At 42.1% G+C, this 18799-nt stretch overlaps 1 protein-coding gene across 3 annotated transcripts in view; it reads right to left on the minus strand.

Moving 5' to 3' along the window:
• The window catches only part of col5a1 (procollagen, type V, alpha 1), a 68041-nt gene that overhangs the window by 21043 nt on the left and 28199 nt on the right, over positions 1-18799 (minus strand). For all 3 annotated transcript variants that reach the window (XM_028974618.1, XM_028974617.1, XM_028974616.1), the window contains exons 5-25: positions 14119-14250; positions 11943-12062; positions 11240-11644; positions 10162-10776; positions 9992-10039; positions 8219-8260; positions 8030-8092; positions 7667-7741; positions 4477-4569; positions 4336-4392; positions 4180-4233; positions 4019-4072; positions 3705-3758; positions 3548-3601; positions 3101-3154; positions 2976-3020; positions 2361-2414; positions 1663-1707; positions 1349-1402; positions 1210-1254; positions 578-631 (exon numbers count right to left, since the gene is read on the minus strand). In XM_028974618.1, the coding sequence (XP_028830451.1) occupies positions 578-631; positions 1210-1254; positions 1349-1402; positions 1663-1707; positions 2361-2414; positions 2976-3020; positions 3101-3154; positions 3548-3601; positions 3705-3758; positions 4019-4072; positions 4180-4233; positions 4336-4392; positions 4477-4569; positions 7667-7741; positions 8030-8092; positions 8219-8260; positions 9992-10039; positions 10162-10776; positions 11240-11644; positions 11943-12062; positions 14119-14250 (2217 nt within the window). The remainder of the gene's footprint in view (positions 1-577; positions 632-1209; positions 1255-1348; positions 1403-1662; positions 1708-2360; positions 2415-2975; positions 3021-3100; positions 3155-3547; positions 3602-3704; positions 3759-4018; positions 4073-4179; positions 4234-4335; positions 4393-4476; positions 4570-7666; positions 7742-8029; positions 8093-8218; positions 8261-9991; positions 10040-10161; positions 10777-11239; positions 11645-11942; positions 12063-14118; positions 14251-18799) is intronic.

Below are 18799 nucleotides of genomic sequence, written 5' to 3' on the forward strand. Positions count from 1 at the left end.
TGAAAATAATTTGTAGATTATTTGATTTTCTTCATTAGATAATTACAGTTATCAGGGGTTTAAATTCAATGAATAAGAAGAATTTATCTTTTGATAAATTTAGCAGTATTCATTTGTTCCAAAGCCAATGATCAGCAGTTATGTCAATACAACTCAAAGACAAGAAACACACAACCACACACACACTCTTAAACTAAGATCATCTGTATTATCCAAGGTGGTGTGGGGTTCTCAGAATGATACTTAAAGCAGCTCAAACTGTTGTTACGATTTCATTTGGTCATGAAAGGAGGAATTGATGTGTGTGCCTGTAAAGATATCCTGTTTTGGAATATAAATTGGCAAATGTGATCTTGCCCAACAGACATCAAAAACCGGCAGATATTCCTCAGAGCACACAGGAGGGGGACAGAACAGCATATGCTGCTCTCATCTGTCTGTCACACACACACACACACCACCTGCATCTCAGCCTCCTTGAGACAGCACCTGTGACAGGGGCTCGAGCAGGTGTCACAAGAGAGAGAGTGTGTGTGCGTGCGTGTGTGTGCAGTTATGTGACAGCTATCAGACTCACTGGTGGCCCATCGGCTCCTGGCATTCCGGACAGACCTGGTTTTCCTGTCGGACCCTGTGGGATGTACCAGGAAATAATTCATTGAAATGAAGCGCATCTGTGTGTTCATTAACGAGACTGCTGATTAATTTTTGCGACACTACAATCACACACACTTCTTGTTAGCAAACTGTGACAGTAACTATGTTAACTTCTGCCAAGTACTTGCAGATTGTAACTATTGTAACTATTGAAGATAGTTACAAAGGTTAAATAACAAATTATTGAAAATATTATGCATAATAAATCAATTTAAAGTGTTATTGCCTTGCCAAATGCAACACATAAGGACACTACTACATAATTCATTTGAAATGTGGTAATCCACCCAAATTTGGATGTGATTCAACCAGTCAGATTTCAGAATTAATAAGCATTATTATAACGATACATAATAGAAATATGGGCATTACTACATTGCCACTCTGTATTAGTGACTAATACAGGATGTATGCCAAATGTCGATACAAAACAGGACAGGTGGAGTGCAGTGGTTAATCATTATGATTAATTATTATGTACATTCTGCTGTCATATCACTGCCAAGCCTCCGATGTCAGATGTCTCTACCTGAAACACACACAAACACAAACCTTCTCTCCTGGGGGTCCAATAGCCCCTTGAGGCCCTGGAAGTCCCTATTCAGAAAAGACAAAAAAACACTTAAATCACACTGAGGACATTAATGGCAGAAACAACATAGCAGCACTCGGCATTCAAGATAACACTGACCTGAGCACCCGGATTGCCTTGCTGTCCTGGAGGTCCAGGCTCTCCCTGAGGACCCTGTAGGACAAACAAAATAATTTAACTGAACTGAAAATATCACAGAACTTTCCTGTAATTCCTAATTCCTGAAATCCTAATTTCAGTGCATTAAGAATTCCCTTTTTTTAAGTGTAGTCTGAGATCGCAGTTAGAAAATGTGCATGTGTGTGTATGTGGGTGCGTGTGTAATATGCAGTGTGAACAGGCATTACTCTTCAGTGACAGCTACCGTGTTTATGTCTGCATTCTGTAAAATGTTATAAATATGAGAGACTCACAATGTTTCCTTTGGGCCCAGTGGGGCCATCCATTCCAGTCACACCCTGGAGTAAACAAAAACAACAACACATTCATCAGAAATTTCTCAGCATCACAATAAGTCAATGCGCTCTCTATTACACTCTGTTAAACAGATGTTCCTGGATCACCCACTACAGAGAATCTTGTAGGCATATGTATTTTCATTCAGAAAGAAGCTGTACTTAAGACCAGTGGGGTCCACGATCCCCCTGGGGAGGTCGCAGGGGGTCTGCACAATTTCATGAGCGCTGAGGTAACCAAAATTATATTTGCAAATATAAAATGTATAAAATCCCCAAATCAAGGATAATCAAAACAAAAACCTACAACTGCTGTTTGTAATGAATCACTTTATTCTTTAAATGCGTGTTTGAAGGAGGGAATTGGGGCTGGGGGGGGTCCTGGCTCGTCTTGTTCTTCAGGGAAATGAGGTTAGGAACCTCTGCTATAGACTACGCACAGTCCTGCTACATCAAGTCTGATGTGACTGATGTAGCAGACTTGACCTCCTGCAGAGGGCTGGTCTACTGCTGCACTGAAAAGCAGCATCTGCAAACGGGCGCCGGTGTAGATAATCCCAACTGGGCTTCCTGCAGAGAGCTGCCGGAGCAGCTGGCAGAGCCTACAGTGCAAAGTCACAGACAGGCTCCTACTGATCAGCGCTGGTTCTACTCACAGTAGGTCCGGGTGGTCCCTGAGCTCCTCTTGGACCAAGCAAACCACGAGGGCCCTGAAAGAGATAGGTGACAATACAGAGATAAAGAGAAGCCAAAGCTTGAACACACGACTTAAACCAAGATGCTACCGAGGTGTGTGTAACTAAATTTAACTTCCATTTTACACAGCAACATTATTTTGCAGTGTTATAGTACACATCACAATCACGTTTGCTCCACACCGTTTATAAGCCCATTAAAGTGAAAACATTGGCAGGAGGTGCTTCAGGAGCATTTTTTTTTTTTAAGCACATGAGTTGAGCTAATAATAATTAGCTGATGTCTAGCTGCAGTGTCCTTACAACTTCAGTGTCTGTGTGTGTTTGTGTGTGTTAGTTATCGGTGTGTTGGGGAGGCTGAAGAATTGTGGGTGATTTCACAGTGCCATGCCACCACCTGGTGGTATGTAAATGCTATTTCAAATAAAATAAAAACTGATTGCCTGACCTGAATCTGTTAATGTTTCATGGTCCTCGCGGTCTGTGTTCTCTGTTTATACGTTATTGCTAATATCCACAGTAAGGTCTACTGCTCTGTGCGTGTGCATGTCTGCATGTATGTGTGTTAGAACTCACCGGTTCACCTGGAAGTCCCCTTGGTCCAACCTCACCATCGTCTCCCTAGGAAAAAAAGGAGTAACATAACTTCTGAGATGGAGAGAAGAGAAGAGAAGAGAAGAGAAGAGAAGAGAAGAGCTTACTCTTTCTCCATCTTCTCCTGTTGGTCCAGGTGGTCCCTGAGGTCCAGTTTCACCCTATAATTTACAAATAAACCCAGATTAATATTTCACCACTAAGGCTATATACATTTAAACTATTTTCTGAGGTTTACTCAACTCAAATAATTGATACATTTGGCTTAAAATAAAAGACAATATCCTGCATATCTTATGTCAAAGTGCTTCACAAAGGAATGTGTAAGAAAAAACAAATACATTTTACATTTATAAATCATAAAAAGATAATAAAATCTAATCTGAGTCCAGATTAGAATATATGAATTGATGAAGCAGCTGTAACTTCAGTCCTTTTGGGCAGAAATCATACAAATGTGGTCGTGTCACAAAAAGTGCAGCAGCGTTCTGTGCCTTCAAATCACACAGCACTTGCAACATACACTGCCACAACAGTTAACAGATTATGCTTACTCTGTGTCCCTTTTCACCAGGAAGTCCAGCCAGACCATCAAACCCCCTGTCACCCTGTGACACACACAAATGAAATTAGTTCAATCAATTTATTAAATATTTTAAGGATGAGTGTACACTTCTGTGTTATCCTGGGGAGTGTGTGATCTACATTTACCTTTGCTCCAGTCTGTCCAGGCATTCCTCTGGCTCCATCAGCACCAGCACGACCCTAAATACAACACAAATTATACTACATAAACAAAATACAGGCAATGGACCTCATCCAAAATACACAGCATGGTAAAACACTCACAACTCAAAATACACATCCTAAAACTTTATGCAATTTATGCCCATCATAACACACAGGCAACATATATCTAAATCATACATGACAACTTAGTGGCACTTTCTAACCCACTCACAAAGTGACTTTTATCAACCGAAGAACCATCTCTAACCCCCAAACCTAAGTGTTCAAACATTCACCCTTCTTCCAGGCTTTCCGGTGGGTCCTGAAGAACCCATTGGACCCCGTGGGCCCTGACGAAGAAAGAGACAGATACGAGTCAACACCAGCACAGGTTGAAAGCAGAGAATGGGATGCTCATAGAACAAAATGGTGGGCTCACGGTTACAACACTACTTACCTGTGGTCCTGACTCTCCAGACTCTCCCTTCAAGCCTGACACACCTGGAGAACCCTGGCAAACAGAAAAAAGAAAAACAAGATACAGTAATAAGAAGGTGAGAGACAACAAGAGGTAAACAAACAGTACAGGTGCAAAGATTTGAAGGTCACTAACCAGAGGTCCGGGTCTTCCTGTCAAACCCATGGGGCCAGTGGGACCTCGCATCGCCAGCTGAGGGTACATACAATATCTTAGCATGTATGACTAGTGCAACTGTAAAAGAGTACGTGTCTGCGTGTGCGTACATGTACTTACTCTGGCCTGCTGCATGATTGCCTGCATTTGAGCCTCCTGAGCTGACACAGCAGGACCCTTATGACCTGCATCACCTCCTGAACTGAATCGGAACTACAGAGAGAGATAGTGTGAGAGATGTGAATAATATGGAAGACGGATAAAAACATATATTTTGGGACAGACACATAGATTTGAAACATTTCCCATCTAATGGGTTTATAACCCATTAGAAACCCAATCTGCCTGATGACTTCAACTGAATGAAAATGTGATTGTAAAGGAATGCATTTGAAATAATTATTTTTAAATAAATATAATTTAAAAGGTGTCTGATAATGGACAGAGGTTGAGTCATTTCAGACAATGTACAGCAAAACAGCAATAACATTAATATTTAACAAAATAGTCTCATATGGCAACATCAGTCCAAATCCCCCTACAGTAAATATAGAAAAAGTGTATACAGCCCTGTTAAAATGCCATATGCAATATAAAAAAAAAACAAGACCACACTACATAATTTTAAAAAAATCCCACATTTATTAACCTGTATATGACCTATACCTTGTATGACCCATTTAAAAAAACTTTTCCAAAGCACATGGAACAATGTGACTAAAGGTTTTTGAGATAGTATGGGACAACAGAGATGCTGCCAAGAACCTGAAATCTCTCCAAAATTGACAAGATGAAAAGACAAAATTAGTCAGGGAGACCGCCAAGAGACCTACAGCAACATTGAAAAAGCTGAAGGAATTTCTGGCAAGTACATGAGACAACAGTCAACCTATATGTCTGAACTATGGGGTGTACTTGCAAAGCATACACCTTTTTGTTACAAAGAAAATGAAACCTAAATATCCAAATATATACATTAAGTCTCATAAAAGCATGTGGGAAATTGAGTGGTCTGGTGAAACCAAGTTTGAACTTTTTGGTCAAAAGAATAGTGAAGCATGGTGGTGGCAGTTTTGTGCTTTGGGGTGCTTTCTTCAACTGTAACTGTCTAGGTGGAGGGAATTATAAACAGTTCCAAATTACTTTTCCCCCAACATCAGCTTAAAAGCTATATATTAAGCAAAATGTCACCTTCCACACATCAATAACCCAAAAAATACATTCACATCAGTAAAAGAACAGCTTCACCACAAGAAAAAATTTAGTTTTGGAATGGCCCATCCACAGTCCCAGACATACATCCAATAGAAAATATGAAGGTGACCTGAAGAGGGATGCCCTCACAACCTGAAAGATTTGGAATTCTTTTGCAAGGAAGACTGGGAATATATTGCTAATTAGGATGTTTTCATCTTATTTACTCCTATCAAAGAACACTGAATGCTGTATTTAAATTACAAAAAAAATGATTCAACAAAGTATCAGTATCCTATTGGATTGTGCAGGTTATAAGTCACATTAAATGTGGGACAACTTTAGAAATTATTAATTGGGTGACTTATGAAAGGTATTGTTTCTAAAAGTTGGGATGGTAGCCATTCGTCACTAATGCTGCATAGTATGCTATAAATAATTACAGCAGGCTACACAGAAAATATTTATTGCATTTATTTAAACATAAAACCATTCACCTGGTCCAGAAGGTGAACAGAGCGCTGACAATTTTATTCTTTCTACACTGCTACCACCCTGTGGCCAAAGTTATGTATTGCATCTATGTTAAAAGAAACCCTGGCATGACCACACAACCATGCATCTGACAACAAGTTTCCGACCAAAGCCACTGCCACTTCCCTTGTGATCCTGTGGCCTTTACCTAGGGTAAAGTTTTTTAGGCTGTCAGCATGAGCCAAAATGTTCCGATTGAGCACAATCATCCCCATGTCTTATTAGTGGTCAGAAGAGGAACAAAATGAACAATTGTGTAATCTAATTGCTTTTGCATGTGATGAAACAACTTTCTATTCCTCGTGCAGCAAAGGCTCCAATAAATCACAGTAGGGTCAGTTTTTCCAGTATGACTTCCTCTGCACAGCTAAACCACTGGCTGTAGACCCCCCAAACCCCCAGGATTTTTTTCTTAAACTGAGTACAGAACTCTAGGATGCACCACATGTGTTGAAATTAATCCTTTTATATATATATATATATATATATATATATATACACACACACACACACACACACACACACACACACACACTGAATGAATGTTGTCTTTTCTATGATTTTCAGTGTAATGAAACACAGACCTATATGTCATAGGAGAAATTATGCTATACAAAAATCTGGGATAATTCTCAGAGTACATTTTCACTCTTTTTTTGGTTGCATGAAAGTTAATCCAATCAGCAGCAACAGTGTTATCCATGCAACAGTAAACTGAGGTGCTGTCAGATAAAAGTATTTTTCCATCTTTGACGTGTGTCTACAAGAGCCTTCCAAAGACACAGCCGAGAGGCATGCAGTGTGAGTCTGGGGAACCCATTTTCCATTTAAAAAAATAAAGTAAATTATGAACTTACTACCATCATCATATAAATATACATAACCAACATTTCAACAGCCCTGACTTCTTTCATAAATACTTTTCACCAGTAGGTCCAATCCATCGATATGTAGCTCCTGCAGGGAATGTGTGTGTGTTTGTGTGTGTGACTCCAGACAGCCCTAAAGTCTTTTCCCAGGCGCCTGCTCATGTTCCATGGAAGCTGTGGACCAGCATCTGCAACTTCCATCAGTCACCTTGGCAACACTGACCTCAGAATTCTCTCACTAGTGCTAAGCACCTAACCTTTGGCTTTTGGCTCCGCTTGATTCTCACGGCAGAATTCAGACTAGGAAATGTAGAAGTTGAAACAATTTTTGAATGTTTCTTCATATTAGTGTTTTATTGTTAATACTTTCACACCTCTAGACAGCAAGCCATTAATGCTCAGCTCACATACTTGAACTATTTTTGCTTTCCTCGCTAAGTCTGCTGTGGTATTTTAGTTAAACAGGGGTCACATGCTGACCTTTTTTCAACATGACTTCCTGAACTACCTCCTGTAGGTCCCAAAGGCTCAAGTGCAAAGGAGAAAAAAAAAACTATAAAAGACTCACAAATCAATGGGAATGAGAAAAGAGGGGCATAAATGGGTTTCAAAGATGAAACACATTAATGCCTCAGAGGGGATGAGCTCCACACAACCCATCAATCTCTGACACAGCATGACTGATGAACACAAGACGGTGTCTCTTTACTTACAGGCAGCATCAGGACCGTCCCAGGGGGTCCTGGCAGACCATCAGCACCGGGCAAGCCAGGGCGACCAGTAGGACCCTAATATTTAAGGAAAGGGTAAAGGAGCATGGGTCAGTAAAATAAACATTTGTTTTCATTGTAAAAAGCAGGTGCAGGTAATGTTGTGTGGTGGAAGTTGCTAAACTTGTCTTGAAGTTATATAGCATTTGATCACAAATCAGCTTAACTACAGGAACAAACCAGGCCATGATCCACATCATATGCACTAAACCAAAACTGCTCAGATATCAGATTTTTTACAAGTTTTGGGACACGAAAAGCAGTGTTTGAATTAACTCAACAATCTGGTTTGCTATCGTTACTCACCCTCTCTCCAGGTTCTCCAGAGCTCCCTGGGGGGCCAGAGGCACCTGGGGGTCCAGGAAGACCCTGCCAACAGACATGAACACTTTTAGGACAGATGATGTATCTAATGGACAAAAAGACAGAGACATAAACAGAAGGAGAAATGAGTTAGAGAGAAAAGGAGGGGATTAAAGCAACATGCAGACGTACCGTCGGGCCTTCGGGACCAGGCGGGCCCTCCACCAGCATTCCCTAAAACACAAATACACATGAGCACACAAATAAGTGTGAGGACAAGTGTAATGGACTATTAGCTTCTATACTGTTAATCAAATGGCACTAGCTAAAGGTTACAAAGTTACAGCTGATTATATTTCTTCTGGGAGATGAATGTGTGGAAGGAAAGTAAAACCATGATATGAAGTACAAAAATAAAATGACCAAAATGCAGATAAACACTTGAAATTAAAGTGATTGTCATTGGGAAACACTGCAGCACAACACATGGTGACACAACGAAATGTGTCCTCTGCTTGGCTTTCAACCATCACCCTGGGTGAGCAGTGGGCTGCCATGACAGGCGCCTGGGGAGCAGTGTGTGGGGACGCTGCTTTGCTCAGTGGCACCTCAGTGGCACCTTGGCGGCCCGGGATTCGAACCAACATTCTGATTACGGGGCCGCTTCCTTAACTGCTAGGCCTAAACATTGCATACAGTACAGGCCAGGCACATGAGCCCACTCCTGTTTTTAAAATAAATAACACACTGCTCTTTTAAAAATATATTACAGAAAAAAAACAATAGAAACACTTAAAACAAATGTGATTTACTGCAAGTGTATTGGAAGAACATACACTGTTAATGGTTTATGCATGAGTTTCATTTTAATCTCAGCACTTTTTCAAGCAAGCACACTGAAGGTCAGCATCCAATAGTTTGAGTTTATGTGAAAATGTGCAACTGCAGACAATTGTAGCATGAAGTCTATGTGAAGTATAAAGGCGTGAAGTTTAAAGGGCAGGAATAAGCTGAGGACAGGAGGTGATTGATTCTTGTAGAGGAATGGAACTGGTGATGGTATTTGGTAGGTCCTCTCACCCACACACTTAAACACACTTAACCAACATGGCGTGTGCCCTGACGTGGCAAGGGAACGACTGACAATAAAAGAAAATGAGAGAGAGCTAAGAGCCGTGGTGGGTGGTTGGGACAGAAGAGGATTAGTAGGACCATCCGGGTCCCACAGAAACACACACTTCACAGTGGAATCTGATCTGAGTACTAAAATTGTAGAATGACAACAGAACTTGACAACAGAACTTTTACATTGTAAAGTAAAGAGAAAAGTGAAGTGATTGTCACATGTGATACACAGCAGCACAGCACACGGTGCACACAGTGAAATTTGTCCTCTGCATTTAACCCATCACCCTGAGTGAGCAGTGGGCAGCCATGACAGGCGCCCAGGGAGCAGTGTGGGGGGATGGTGCTTTGCTCAGTGGCACCTCAGTGGCACCTTGGCGGATCGGGATTCGAACCGGCAACCTTCTGATTACGAGGCCGCTTCCTTAACCGCTAGGCCACCACTGCCCCTATAAGAGCATCGCCTCCCCGTCGGGGAATCGAACCCCGGTCTCCCGTGTGACAGGCAGGGATACTCACCACTATACTAACGATACTATACTATACTATACTAACTATACTAACTAACTATACTACTTGTTGGTCATGGGTGAGAGTTTTTGTTCCATGTGGATGCACAGCATTCCAAGCAATTGGCTTCAATTTATCACTATTTATTCTGTTCTCCTTGTGTTTACATACACATAAGCCTGCACAATCCTTTACCCTGCAAAAAATGCAAATGTTTATGTGTGTCTATGTGTGTGAAAGACTAAGCAGAAAACAGTGAGCTGACCTGCTTCAGTCAGATTGCCTGTGACTGCAGTATAAAGTATGAAAATCCAGACATTCAGTACTTACCGGCTCAATGACAGCAGGCTCTCCTTTCTGTCCCTTTTCCCCTCTAGCCTAGACACAGACATAGAAACAAGATTATTAGAAAACAAAATGATTTGGCCCTGATTACATGATAATATTGCATTTAGAAAGAGTGATTGATTGATTGATTGATTGAATGATTGATTAAGTACCGTTCCGAAGACATCGTCCGTCTCTGCGGGGAGTTGTTTGTTGTCGTCTGTGTCGGTGTAATAATCCGGGTAATTTTCATACATCTCTTTAAGATCTCCTTCGCTGTAATCCTTAATATCCAAATCTGTGTAATCCCCATCAATGTCACCAGCTCCACCGACGGCTCCACCTCCACCAACTCTGCCTCCTGAAGCCCCGCCTCCAGCAGCTCCACCACCACCAACCCTGCCTCCTGAAGCCCCGCCTCCAGCAGCTCCACCTCCGGCAGCTCCTCCCCCACCAACTCGTCCTCCTGAAGCCCCACCTCCAGCAGCTCCACCTCCAGCACCAGCAGAACCACTCCCAGTGACAGTGCTGCCACCAACAGACACAGTTCCGCCCCCAACACTGACAGATCCGCCTCCGGTAGCCCCAGCTCCGCCTCCAGCTGCGCCTCCTCCGATTGTTACAGTGTGGCTACTACTGCTTCCACCTCCAGCTCCTCCCCCAATGGTGATCTTGTGGCTGCTTCCTCCAGTCCCACCAACAGTATACTCCCCCTCTCCCTCTCCGTAGTTGTACTGGCCATCATAACTCTCACCGTACTCATCCTCATATCCACCACCACCTACTGCCTACAAAGACAGACAGAAGCAAAATTAGCTCAAGCAATCTAAATCTAAATCTGAATCTAAACTTGCTTTAGCAAGCGTAAGTGGTGATTAGCAGTCAGACGGCCAGTGTTAGTTTCTTCCTGATGAACAGCACTGAAATTCTCCACTCCTGTCCTGGAGACCTACTGACCTCCACAGTTGATTTGGATCAGATGGATTGTGTGGGGATGAGTCTTTTACAGTCACTCATTCAGGAGTGATGGGAATGGTATTTTTCATCTGTGGTGTTGTTTGTGTGTGATGAAATGTACATAAGTATTTTATTGCTTTTATATGTATTTTATATGTTATATAGTCATGCTGATAGTGGATTCGTCATTTTCCAATTGACTATGATTATTAATAGCTGTGTTACTGACAGAACTGTTTAGCACTTACAATTTTATTGTTAGCTGTGACGGGGATTAGAAGTTGAGCGTCTTACGGTTGTGCTGTTGTGAGAGATGGTGATGGTTCTTCCTCCTCCCCCTCCTACTCCTCCTGATGTGATAATCTTCTTCTCTAGCTCCTCTCTGTTTAAAAGGTCCACGTCACCTCCTTGGATAAGGTCAACTTCCGTTCTGGTGACAGATCCAGTGCCTGTTCCTGTGCCAGTTCTGGTACCTGTTCCGGTGATGGTGATTCGGGAGCTGCTGTCCGGAGCCGGACTCGTCTCATCGTAGGTGTAGGATTCATAGTTGCCATCATAGCCATCGTAACCATCTTCACCCGTTGTTGCAGAGCCAACGTTGGAGCTAGAGCTGGAGCTGGAGCTGGAGCTGGAGCTACTGGCTCCTCCAGCTGACTGTCTCACTGTGGTAATGATGCGGCTGCTGTCTGGGCCAGACGCCTAGTTGCCAATGCAAAAATATATGAACAAAAACCATGCTCTCAAATAACATCATGTTACTCAGCACTAGAATTTACTCAGCCTCAGTCAGCCAGAAGTAGGCAATAATGCCTAAATTAATACAGTTCGATCAATTAAACCCAAAAACCAGATGAAACAGAACCATAGACAGCTTGTGTTAATTAGTCCATCTCTACAATTTAGTTAAGCATTGACTACATGTAATAAATACATGTGTAGTCAAAGAGTATGAGGGGGCTTTGAAATAAACCGTTATCTATATCAAAGAATAGAGTACCAAAACGTCTTCCGTTCCTGGTCCAGCCACCTCGACTCGGGTGGTTGTAGTGTCTTCAGTCTTCAAGTCCATGTCCTCGTAGTAAGGATACTCATAGTAGTAGCTATCCTCCTCAGTGTTCTAGTGTAGAGTCAGAGAGCAGTGTAGTGAGCAGTAAATATTTAATTCTTGACATTTATCAATGTGGTATAATCCAAACTATGTTGATTATTCTGTAACTGTGCTTGGGGGGGTCTGGTGTTGCAATAGGCGCCTGGAAAGTTCTACTCCAGTGCAGGAATGTTGACCGTTCCCTGATCCTCCCATTCACTACATGTTTCTGACAATTCGAGCAATCAGGGGCACACACACATACATACAACCTTATCCAGTTACTGATTTATTGCTATGATTTTAGTTCAGATACTTAAGGGGTCAACAGGAGGTCCCCTTATTCTGTTTTTCATGCATCCAGGATACTGAGATGTCTGTCAGTTCTGTGTGACCTCCATTCATCTCTCTCAGATGGAATCACAGATGATAGTGACATATGTGCGATTACAGATGTGACAAAAGAAGGAAGGGGGTGAGAAAGAGAAAGTCTTTGTGTGTTTCTCGTGGTTTCCCCCCACATTTCTTCTGCTCTTTCACTGTTCTTTCACTTGAGTTGATGGCAATACTTCTGCTCCACTGAATGAAAGATGGGGAACTTAAATGCTCTGCTTATCAGAATCATGTGTGCTGGGTTTGGGTTTGAGACTCAGTTTTTACTATCAAATTGATTAGGAATACCGGGCAATGTGTCAATCATATTAAACAAATAATTCCAATCAATATTATTATGTATTTCTTTGGGAAGCACACCATCTGCCACATTAAACCACTAATTAAATGCTGCTACATATCTTTCTAAGAATTTTTTTTTAATCTGCAAATTAACGCTGTTCAACATGAGGTGTGGTAACCTGAGCTTTACACTTTTACTGATTTTAGACCTTCTTTCCACTTACTGGTTGAAGAAGTGTGCAAATAAACTTCTCAACTGTCTATATGCGCTCTTCCCAGCTCAGCCATGGGTCACACGGTCCAAGGTCTGGAGTGAAATGTCAATCTGGCAGTGATACACTAATCTGAAGTCAGCCAGGAAACTGTCAGAAGTCTCCAAAGCGGCCTGCCTCAGCATGCAAACAGCTATCCCACAATCCATTTCTTTCCTCATCTCCACCTTTTGGACATCCCTTTCTCACGTTCACCGCCCTCCATCTCTTTCTCCCTTCTCACTCATAAAAACCTATGAGGTCATTCTGAAGAGTGGAATGGAAAAAATAAAGTCAGAGAAGGGAACTTACAAAAGCTTTACCTTTTCCTAAACACACACACACACACACTGGACCTAATATTCACACAGGCTCAAACACGTCCTGCATATTTTAATCTGGTGGGTTTTTTTTCACATGCATGCATGCATACACTCAAATGCAGTGTTGTAGGTACATGGCCATCATGAGGTGAAATGGATATTTGACCTTAATAACCTTTCTAAAAATAATTCCTAATAATTGTACAGTGTCCCCAACAATTTTACACATAAAATATATCTATATATCTATATATATGTGTGTGTGTGTATAGCGGGGGAAATAATGATTTGATCCTGTGCTGAGTTTGTAAGTTTGCCCACTAACAAAATAAAAAGTGTCTCTATTTTAATGGTTGTTTACAATAAGAACTTTAGTTGTCACAAATTTTGCACATATCTCCTCTTTGCAGATCCTCTCCAAGCCATTTTCAACGTCCTGGATAGACATTGGCCTGGCTTCTATGGATGAGTGTCTTTTATACATGTAATGAGTTGAATAGCACCCAATGTCAGCTCCTTCCCTCTATAGAATACAACTGGGAGCCAGAAATTTTACTGATTGATAGGGGATCAAAAACTGATTTCATTCATAAACATGCAAATTAATTAATAACTATTTTGAAATGCATTACTTAGATTTTTTAAAATATATTTTGTCTTTCACTTTTCAGATAATTCTACAATTGAAATTAGGGACTGATCATTTATTTGAAATTTTGCAAATAATTATTTCCCTCACTGTATGTGTGTGTGACCCTGCATGTTTGAGTATTAAGATATTTATGATCATTCTATGCGAGTGTATGCACATGTGTTTGTGTGTGTTTCATCACTCACATATTCATCAGGATTGGGGTCCTGGTTCTGTGGCTGTTCTGGGGCGGCAACCTCGCAGTCGGGGCTGTAGTGTTCACAGTAATCAGCCGCTGCGCGGTGGTCTGCTACGATCATCAGCTGCTGGATATCCCCCTGTCAACCACAGGAAACAAACAGCTGTCAGAACTAAACACCACAACCTCATCCTGGTATTCAATGCATGATACTTCTTCCCTTTACACAATGCAATCCAGATTGGCATCTTAGCTAATAAATCGACCCCACCCACCTACACATTTTTGGTACACTTCACACAGAGATGAGGAAACAGCTCATCGTCCCAAACCAACAATCGGATTAAGGTCCTCATCCACAGGAGAGAGTGAGTGGGACAGATGGTCGAGCGAGAAAATGACACTGCTGGATAGATGCTATGGCAAAAGACTGTGACGGGCCTGTTATCTGTGATGACAATGGAGTCACCTCACTGCAGTAAATAAAAAAAATAACAGGTTCACTAGGCAGAGTGGAGAACGTCTAATCTTACCAGCTAGAAAAATGATAATAGATCAGAGTTTTGGAAAAAGATTTTTCTGCAATCATTCAGATTATGTTTAGGGATAAATTTGGTCCATCTAGAGGTCTGAGTTTAACAGAGAGAGCAGGAGGTTCACAAGGCAGAGTGGGGAGCTGTGATGTGTGAGTGTGTCTTCCTATACATCTGACGTGTGTGTGTGTTTCGAGTTCATTAAGTTCAGCTGTCATCTTTTCTCTCCTTCTTTCTAAATCAAATTTTAACAGAGACATCCACTGTGCCAACAGCACATACCAGCACACACAAACACGACACACACCCATGTAAACTACCGCCATGCCAAAGGCACAAATATTGCTCCTCTGTGGCAATCAGATGTAAAAAAACAAAACACACTAAACGATAGTCAATTACACATTTCATAAACGTGCGCAGACACACTGGACATACCTCTGTTTCTGTAAGCAAATAAGCTCAGTACACACCATGCTTTAGCCCTGTGTACACTTTCATGACAGTGTGTCCTCAAACACACACATGGAACCATAAATCCAGCTTTGCAACTGTGCTGCTGTTCCAGCTGCTGGGAGGAAGAGGTGGGCAATTCATTGCTGAATTCTGTCCACAATAGTTTCTGCTCTTTGTTCATGGATACACACATGGTGCACACTACAAACTGCGGGGCTGAAGAAACTGGAACCGCTCAGAAGCGCTGAAATTGCCCTGCATCCAGAAAGTTCTGGAACAAACGCATAGTGTGAATCAGCCTTCAACTCAATCATCAAGCTGACATCCATCCAGTTTTGTTCATGTATGACAACTCAGCAAGGGCTCAGCACCAGACACAGTACAGTCAGAAGATGTGCGAGGTGAGATGTCACGTCATTATCTCAGAACAAAAAACAGGCCAAGAGAAGAAGACTTAATTACAACCTGCGAGAAACACAGAGACAAGCACAAAGAGAAGATCTGGACAGTTAGATAGCAAACGTGTCATTTCACCAAACATTTCTACACAACGTTGTGGTCAGGCTCTATGGTTTATTTGCCCAAAATGCTCTCATCAAAGACCTGAGCCATTTGGTCATTATGGGGGAAAGTGGTAATACACATTCATCAAGGATTTCAAACGCACTATATTCAAAAACACTAAGATCCCTGAGCTCTGAACAGCAGGTATTGGAAACTGACTTCATTTCCATCTGTTAACTCAGTCACCAGCAGGGGGCATGACAGAGTAACTCAGAGAGGCCCACCAAACAAATAAAGATGTCAAAAGGTTTATTAAATGCTCACACACACACACACACACACACACACACACACGTGCAGAGAGAGAGAGACGGAGAGACTTTTTTTAAGAAGCAATTAATCCAGTCTTCTTGTTTCCGATCCAGCATTTTTTTTTCTCTTTTTTTTGTGTCTCTATTCTTCCATCTCTCTAAATCACACACATGAATGTACTCGCACACACATACACACACATACACAAACTCCAGTTTGCCAGAGAGACAGTGGAGTCCAGACTGAATTGTTTAGACTGGACGGCTGTCAGAGTGACGTCAACACAGCTGTGTTTCACCACAGAGAGCTACCAACACAGAGAACTCTTGACATGGAGAACCAAGCACAGGCAACAGAACATGGATATGGATAAAAACACGGTATGCAGAGAAAACGAATAAAGCGAGTACCTGATTTAAAGAGCGGTAGATCACAGACCATTCAAGAACAGCAGAGAACAAAAAAAAGAAATAAATAACACAGGAAATTGTACCACCAATAACAGACAACTGTGAACATAGATCCCTCAGTAATGAGAACAAAAACCACACAGAACAACCATGCTAAAGAACAAAGCGCTGAGACTTTAAACACAGGTGCCCATCGAGTCAAAGAATATATAGCATTATTTTACATTGATACGAGTTTCCCTAGCCTGTCTGTGGTCCTGCAGTGGCTAGAAATGGCGATAGGTGTAAAGAGTGCTTTGGCCATTCTGCTTCGCCGTTCAGAGAGCGGCAGCTCAGCCGGTCGGACCTGGAATTTGTCCTCTTAGTAGTCATTATGGAAAAGTTTACCTCCCCTTTCTCAGTCTTTTTCCACCCAGAGAATTTCCCAGCACACACCTAAAATATTATCTCTACCAACCGTCATGGCATAAAAAACGTGCACAACCCCTCCCCCCCTTTATGGACTAGAAGTCATGCCTAGAGGAATGCAGGAGGGTATTGTCAGGAAAAAGAAGGAATCTAGAAGGAGCTGCTCCGGATCCGGGGTTCGGACCGGAGTTTCGTGTTGGTCCTGTGTCTGTTATGTTGCCTGATTGTTCGACCCTGCATCTGCCTGTATAAAGCTGCCCTGTTCGTGCCTGATCTTCATCGGGTCGTTGTTTGGTGATGTTTCCCCTGTCATGTGATCCATGTAATAAACCCCTAAGCATCCTCCTTCCTCGCCATGTCCAGAAATCCTGACAGTACTACAGTAACCAATTACATTTACTTAATTACTGTCCAAGACATTGTACAAAACAACCATGAAAAGCTGAATAAAAAAACATATGTCCAACTGGCAAGAAAAATTGATTATATTCATTATTATCAAGTCATGTAGCACCTTCGGTTTGCTAGTGGGACCACGTCCTCCTCACCAACACACACCTTTAAGGTCCTGTGCAGTGACTGCATTAAATGCATTATTTTCTCAAACAGGTTCAGACCACGTACCCACACAGTGTCTAGAAACTAGGACCACATAAAACACAGAAGACATTAACATGGCACACGTACAGGCCACAATACACACACGTGTACTCACACTCTCTCAGTGCTTACAGAAACACAAACCGCTGGCCACAGAAATTGTACACACACTCACACACAAGCACACGCACATTCAAGCCATTTTAAAGAAAACCACAAAAAAACTGAGCATTCTGCCAAGCTTGTACTGCAAATCAAACTCTGGAAACATACAATAGAAGCAGCAAAATCTTTTTTTTCTTTCATAAATAAGCTCAAATATACTCATTACACACCCAGACCCACACACAGTGGCTGTGTCTGAAGACCCTAATGTTTTTGCCAAAAGCAACAAGGGTGTCTGCCATTTATCACTCCCTTCCCCTCTCTCCTACTTCTCTCACTCTGTTCTCTACTTTGCCCAAGGTGGCTGTCTCAGCCAGAGGGATTGTCGGTAATTTGAATTTGGGCCTCCGCTTCTGTTTCCTGCCGTAGCTGGAAAAAGAGGGGCAGAAGTGCATCATGGGATTGTTTGTGTTGGCCTTCAAGGGAACCCCCAAAAGTAGGACTGTGGGATTGTGGGTAAAATGGGGAGGGCATCTGCTGTGAATTACTGAGGTCTTCTCATTAACTGTGGATGGAAACTCATCTGGAAAAGTGCATTTCCACCATTCCAAATCTGCCGCGTGTGCATGGAAACATGCTTTCACACCTTCTTCCTCTCCTGTCTGCTCAACACCTCTAAAGATTCAGTAACTGGACATGCACCTGGCCCAGAAAAACTGCAGTATAACACTCTAGCATGAACCTCCATGTTAACTGTGTATGTGTGTGTGAGAGAGAGAGAGACATTAACATGACCTGAGTGCGAGAGAAAGTGTGTGAGCTAGAGCTATGTTAATGGCTGTAACATGAGTGCACTACAGGGACTGTGCTGTCAACCAATCAGAGGAGCACGAAGTTCCGACAAGGCAGATGACATCATATGGGTAAGACCTGAGCCATTTGGGGAAAAGTGGTGAGGAACAGGAATCTCCTAGATTCCAGCGCTCTATGTGGAGCTCTGACTTGATGGGAAAACAAGAAATTAATTGTAATGAACATAAGAATTATACCACCTTTACTCTCATTGTATGTACGAAAATTTTGATTCAATAATGCTCAATCACTGCTCCCACCGTTTATTTTTTCACAGCCAGAAAAACATCTCAGCAGCAAGAGAAGTATGACAATGGCAGTGTAATGCAATGAAATGACTCGTATTGTTATTCGTGTTGCAGGCCGCTGGTGCTAATTCAGCTAAAAAGATTGTCTAAAGGTAGAGTTATGATGATGGCACCCCAGGCTGGGCTGGAAAAGAAGAAAGCCATCTCCCATGATGCGGTGAAGGTCTCCTAACCAGACCAAGACCACTGAGTTTTACTGC

The sequence above is a fragment of the Denticeps clupeoides genome, chromosome 3, assembly GCF_900700375.1.
Source record: "Denticeps clupeoides chromosome 3, fDenClu1.1, whole genome shotgun sequence".
Classification (NCBI taxonomy): domain Eukaryota; kingdom Metazoa; phylum Chordata; class Actinopteri; order Clupeiformes; family Denticipitidae; genus Denticeps; species Denticeps clupeoides.